General features: G+C 37.2%; 1 protein-coding gene across 8 annotated transcripts; it reads left to right on the top strand.

Annotated features, from left to right (window-relative positions):
- Positions 1 to 1,262: 1,262 nt before the first annotated feature.
- On the top strand, positions 1,263 to 6,000 carry LOC118563397. Of its 8 annotated transcripts, XM_036137940.1 has the most exons (10): positions 2,137 to 2,614; positions 2,773 to 2,831; positions 2,957 to 3,065; positions 4,019 to 4,077; positions 4,194 to 4,296; positions 4,406 to 4,476; positions 4,591 to 4,719; positions 4,917 to 5,060; positions 5,177 to 5,284; positions 5,554 to 6,000. In XM_036137940.1, exons 1-10 carry the CDS (start codon positions 2,585 to 2,587, stop codon positions 5,558 to 5,560), a joined length of 819 nt encoding a protein of 272 aa, XP_035993833.1. In that variant the 5' UTR covers positions 2,137 to 2,584; the 3' UTR covers positions 5,561 to 6,000. The 8 variants fall into 8 exon arrangements, with proteins under 8 accessions (XP_035993831.1, XP_035993837.1, XP_035993835.1 ...); XM_036137938.1 differs by lacking the exon at positions 2,137 to 2,614 and adding an exon at positions 1,263 to 1,369 and having other exon boundaries at positions 5,177 to 6,000; XM_036137937.1 differs by having other exon boundaries at positions 5,177 to 6,000.

Here is a 6,000-nt window from a genome sequence, read left to right on the forward strand (position 1 = left end):
GTATTCAGTTTTTGAACTGCTGCAGTTTTTTGGTGAAAATGGGGGGAGGTGGGAGGATGAATTATAAGGCATTCTCCCTGGTCCACTTGTGTGAAAAAATACATTAGGTATTCTTGGATCACAGGAGATGTTTTATTTTAAAGTGTAACTCCCCCCGATTTAAGGGCATAACACCACAACCAGACACTTTTGGGAAAAGAAACGCCACCAAAGTGGTAGATTCAAAGAGAGAGATGGGGGTTTTAAGCAGTGCTGAGTACTGCGAAAGTCCGGACGAAGGAAAACTGTGTTTCATTTCCAACATGAGGCCCACAACTGAGAGGAGGTCCTCAATATTACACAGTGGTGCTCCAGGAAAAATCGCATCCAGAACACCAGCAAGACCAAGGAGTTCATCGTGGACTACAGGAGGTCCGGGAAGACTGAACACGCTCCTCTCTTAATATACGGGGAGGTGGTGGAGCGTGTGTTGAAGGTCCAACAACAGCTCTTCTTTCTCAGGCAACTAAAACGCATTGGACTCTCTGCTCATAAGCCTTTATAGAGCCAGGAGTGAAAGCATTGAGCATGACAGTGTGGGATGGGAGCTGCACTGCATTAAATGCGGGTGGTGTGGCTGATTAATTGATCAATTATTGAATAAATGGCTCCTTTTTGTTGCATTTAATTTTTGGCCCTGTGTTTATTTCATTGTGTCATTATGCTGAAAAAAAAAAAATCCTGGTGAGGACCCTGGTAGTGTCTTGCCTAAAGACACTAAGACGGTCAGACGAGGGATTGAACCGACAACCTGCCAGCTGCAGGAAACGCCCCCTAATTGCCTCCTCCCACTCTAACAAACTACCGTCTAAATGCAGCTGTTGGTTTTACATGTAAAGTTTGTGGCACTTCAATGCAAAATTTGGAGAAACCGTAGGTGGTATGAAAATAGTGTCTTCAATTTTAAATCAATATGATGGATTTCTCTAAAAACAGAAAGTTAAACTGTGTTTCTACATGAAAGTATGACAACAAAGTAAAGCCTCAAAAATAGTGAATTTTAATTTCTATGTCTTTAATGGGGCATAGAATTGTATTATATCTCCAATTGTTGCTATGGCAGGCCCCAACAATTGTGTTTTTAAAAATGTACACAAATACACTTAAAATGTTTATTTTTGAACAGCTGCTAGGTTATTATGCGTCCGCATGATGCTAAAATGATTTTATTCAAATATCAGCACTTAAGATATCCCTTAGCAGACATTTGAAAACCAACTTTCCATATATTACGGCGATAGAGAAGTACTTGCTTAAATTTATCACAGTTTTTGAGATACTTTGCTCAGTAAGTGTGAAGATGTTTTCCTGCATTTGGAAAAAACAAAAGGTATGAACCTGATTCTTTGTGTAATCTGCTGATTTGACTTAATACACTAAGATGCTTTCCACTCAATTTGATCGTAATTTAGTTTGACTTGTTGCTACTAATTTGTGAAAAGGTAACATTATCAAACTTAAATATCTGTTTTTACAACTTTTTAACAGAAAAGCCCTCCAGGGGATGTACGCTCTGGAGATGGTGATAGCTCAAGTCTGCAGAAGAGGTAAAGTTTTATAACAATCCTAACTTGTTTCCATGTAGTTTTAATTTATCAGATTATATTTTCCTGTAACAAATGACTTGGACACCCACAAATTTGACATTTTCTGCTTATTTTTCTGATATCAGGCTACAGACAGAGGGATGGTCTCCCATTTCCACCACAACCCCTGATACCAGCGATGCTCCCAGGACTAGAAAAACCTCCTTCTGGCAACGCTGGTCTCTTCATAACAAGGTATGTATAGCAGAGCTGATCATTTTAAATAATAAGCAGCAAAGAAAAGTGGTTGTAATTTGTGAGTGTCAGCACAGTCTGAGCTCATCTGTGTGGATTTAGAAGAAAAAGCAGACCCATCTCCCACAAAATGTGGACAGGGTCACAATCCTTTCACCCTCTGTGACAGAAAGGAGGTAAAACAGCAGTTTTCATCAACAGCAGTTTTATATTTTATTATTTTATGTAGAAAAACTCCCTAATTCCCTCCTCCCACTCTAACAAACTACCGTCTAAATGCAGCTGTTGGTTTTACATGTAAAGTTTGTGGCACTTCAATGCAAAATTTGGAGAAACCGTAGGTGGAATGAAAATAGTGTCTTCAATTTTAAAAAAATATGATGGATTTCTCTAAAAACAGAAAGTTAAACTGTGTTTCTACATGAAAGTATGACAACAAAGTAAAGCCTCAAAAATTGTGAATTTTAATTTCTATGTCTTTAATGGGGCATAGAATTGTATTATATCTCTAATTGTTGCTATGGCAGGCCCCAACAATTGTGTTTTTAAAAATGTACACAAATACACTTAAAATGTTTATTTTTGAACAGCTGCTAGGTTATTATGCGTCCGCATGATGCCAAAATGATTTCATTCAAATATCAGCACTTAAGATATCCCTTAGCAGACATTTGAAAACCCACTTTCCATATATTACGGCGATAGAGAAGTACTTGCTTAAATTTATTACAGTTTTTGAGATACTTTGCTCAGTAAGTGTGAAGATGTTTTCCTGCATTTGGAAAAAACAAAAGGTATGAACCTGATTCTTTGTGTAATCTGCTGATTTGACTTAATGCACTAAGATGCTTTCCACTCAATTTGATCGTAATTTAGTTTGACTTGTTGCTACTAATTTGTGAAAAGGTAACATTATCAAACTTAAATATCTGTTTTTACAACTTTTTAACAGAAAAGCCCTCCAGGGGATGTACGCTCTGGAGATGGTGATAGCTCAAGTCTGCAGAAGAGGTAAAGTTTTATAACAATCCTAACTTGTTTCCACATAGTTTTAATTTATCAGATTTTATTTTCCTGTAACAAATGACTTGGACACCCACAAATTTGACATTTTCTGCTTATTTTTCTGATATCAGGCTACAGAGAGAGGCATGGTCTCCCATTTCCACCACAACCCCTGATACCAGCGAGGCTCCCAGGACTAGAAAAACCTCCTTCTGGCGTCGTTGGTCTCTTCATAACAAGGTATGTATAGCAGAGCTGATCATTTTAATTAATAAGCAGCAAAGAAAAGTGGTTGTAATTTGTGAGTGTCAGCACAGTCTGAGCTCATCTGTGTGGATTTAGAAGAAAAAGCCGACCCATCTCCCACAAAATGTGGACGAGGTCACAATCCTTTCACCCTCTGTGACAGAAAGGAGGTTAAACAGCAGTTTTCATCAACAGCAGTATTATATTTTATTATTTTATGTAGGAAAAACTCCCTAATTCCCTCCTCCCACTCTAACAAACTACCGTCTAAATGCAGCTGTTGGTTTTACATGTAAAGTTTGTGGCACTTCAATGCAAAATTTGGAGAAACCGTAGGTGGAATGAAAATAGTGTCTTCAATTTTAAATCAATATGATGGATTTCTCTAAAAACAAAAAGTTAAACTGTGTTTCTACATGAAAGTATGACAACAAAATAAAGCCTCAAAAATAGTGAATTTTAATTTCTATGACTTTAATGGGGCATAGAATTGTATTATATCTCTAATTGTTGCTATGGGAGGCCCCAACAATTGTGTTTTTAAAAATGTACACAAATACACTTAAAATGTTTATTTTTGAACAGCTGCTAGGTTATTATGCGTCCGCATGATGCCAAAATGATTTCATTCAAATATCAGCACTTAAGATATCCCTTAGCAGACATTTGAAAACCCACTTTCCATATATTACGGCGATAGAGAAGTACTTGCTTAAATTGAACACAGTTTTTGAGATACTTTGCTCAGTAAGTGTGAAGATGTTTTCCTGCATTTGGAAAAAACAAAAGGTATGAACCTGATTCTTTGTGTAATCTGCTGATTTGACTCAATGCACTAAGATGCTTTCCACTCAATTTGACCGTAATTTAGTTTGACTTGTTGCTACTAATTTGTGAAAAGGTAACATTATCAAACTTAAATATCTGTTTTTACAACTTTTAAACAGATAAGCCCTCAAAGTGATGTACGCTCTGGGAATGGCGAAAGCTTAAGTCTTCAGAAGAGGTAAAGTTTTATAACAATCCTAATTTGTTTCCACGTGGTTTTAATTAATTTTTTTTCCCTGCCACAAATGACTTGGACACCCAAAACCTGACATTTTCTGCTTATCTTGCTGATAGCAGCCAGCAGACAGATGAACCATCTCCTTCTACCATCACAACCAGCGAGGCTCCTAGAACTAGAAAAACCTCCTACTGGAATTGTTGGCGTCTTCATAACAAGGTGTGTATAGCAGAGCTGATTATTTTAATAAATAAGCAGCAAGGAAAAGGGGTTGCAATTTTTAAATCTCAGCATGGTCTGACTGATTTCATCTGTGTATATTTAAAAGAAAAAGCAGAGCCATCTCCAACAAGATGTGGACGGGGTAACAATCGGTTCACCCTCAGTGACAGAAAGGAGGTAAATTAAAACTTCATCAACTGCAGTTTAATATTCTATCATCTATTTTTAAGTTGTCGTTATAGAGGTGTATGCCACCACAGAATTAATTTTCTTTTTTTCTTTATTTTACAGTTGTTGCACAAGTGAGAAGTCTCAGGGAGGAGAGACTGGTGTCCAGTTCAGGGCCTCACCTGTTCGTGACAGTCCTGTCTCTGCTGACCATGAGCCGCATCTCCAAGCAGTCCAACAATGCTCCACCACGTATGAGTTTCTTTACATTAGACTTTTTAGAGGTCAACCCAGTTTCAGTCATTACAAAGTAAAATATAAATATACAAATACAGATGTGAGATTTTTTTGCCCCAGGAATCATTGGTTACTTGTTCAGTTTTTTCTCCACTTGTCCTCAAATCAAACTAATAATTGTCTTGTCTTAATTTTTTGTGTCTTCTTCATAGTATACAATGCACTGGTGATTTTGGGGATGTTGAAGATGGAGGACTGGATGGTTCTCTTGCATCTTCCAGAGATGGAGACTCCCAAACTAGCCAGAGCAGCAGAGTGGAAGAGACTGTCTTGTCCTCTACTGCCACAGCACAGATGTGAGTTATTATTTAGAGCTCAATAATATTTATATTTTATAGTTTTTCCAAGTTTCAAATAAAAAGTCATGTTGATCTGTTTTTGTGTGGTGATTTTTGTGTTGCTTCATTACCAGCATAAACAACGAAGAGGACTGCAAAGAAAGAGAGGTTGATGTCCAAGACAACATCCAACCTGCGTCTGAAAGTCAAGACATAATAGAAAAGACTCCTGAGAAAGAATGGTATGAAAACTGTCTAGTCTGGATTCAGGATGTTTGAATAGAATCATGCATATGCACTTACACACTTAGTATTTTTTTTCTATTTTTCTGTTGACAATTTCTCTGTTTCAACACTCAATAACTTATATATTTGTCCTCCCTTAACCATCACAAAATAGTCTGCTGCAGAATTAAAAACTAGGTACTTGGCATATTATGGTCTGCATGTTTACGTTTTAAGAATGTTGTGTAATTACAGACGTCTGAATGTATTTGCGTTCTCTTTCCAGCCCTTGAAGAGCTAACGCACCTGCCATCAGGGCTGCAAAATTGACCGCAGCAAGCATTGCCAAAAATTATTACATTGGCTTGCAAAATAATTCACATTTCTTTAACTTTTCCACATATAGTCACATTACAACCAAAAATACAAATACATTTTATTGGAGTCTTATGTGAAAGAAAAAGGGGTATACAACTGTGATGTAGCAAGAAACTAATACATGGTCTCTATTTTTAACAAATAAAAAACTGAAAAGAGCAACGTGCAAAAGTATTCAGCACCCCCCAGTAAATATTTCTTGGAACCGCGTTGTGCTGTAATTACAGCTGCAAGTCTCTACCAGTTTTCCACGTCTTGTGACTGAAATTTTTGGCCATTCTTCTTTGCAAATCAGTTCAAGCACAGTCAGATTAGATGCAGAGCGTTTGTGAATAGCAGTTTTCAGACCTTATCA

This window comes from Fundulus heteroclitus, chromosome 6 (assembly GCF_011125445.2).
Source record: "Fundulus heteroclitus isolate FHET01 chromosome 6, MU-UCD_Fhet_4.1, whole genome shotgun sequence".
In the NCBI taxonomy this organism is placed as follows: Eukaryota; Metazoa; Chordata; class Actinopteri; order Cyprinodontiformes; family Fundulidae; genus Fundulus; species Fundulus heteroclitus.

What these genes read in the sequence shown, in the direction of transcription:
- LOC118563397 (XM_036137938.1), top strand. Translation starts at nt 1,340, where the DNA reads ATGTTTTCCTGCATTTGGAAAAAACAAAAG. An exon ending in GTTGGCGTCTTCATAACAAG is followed by an intron (nt 4,297 to 4,405) that starts GTGTGTATAGCA and finishes TATATTTAAAAG; the next exon opens with AAAAAGCAGAGCCATCTCCA. An exon ending in GTCCAACAATGCTCCACCAC is followed by an intron (nt 4,720 to 4,916) that starts GTATGAGTTTCT and finishes TCTTCTTCATAG; the next exon opens with TATACAATGCACTGGTGATT.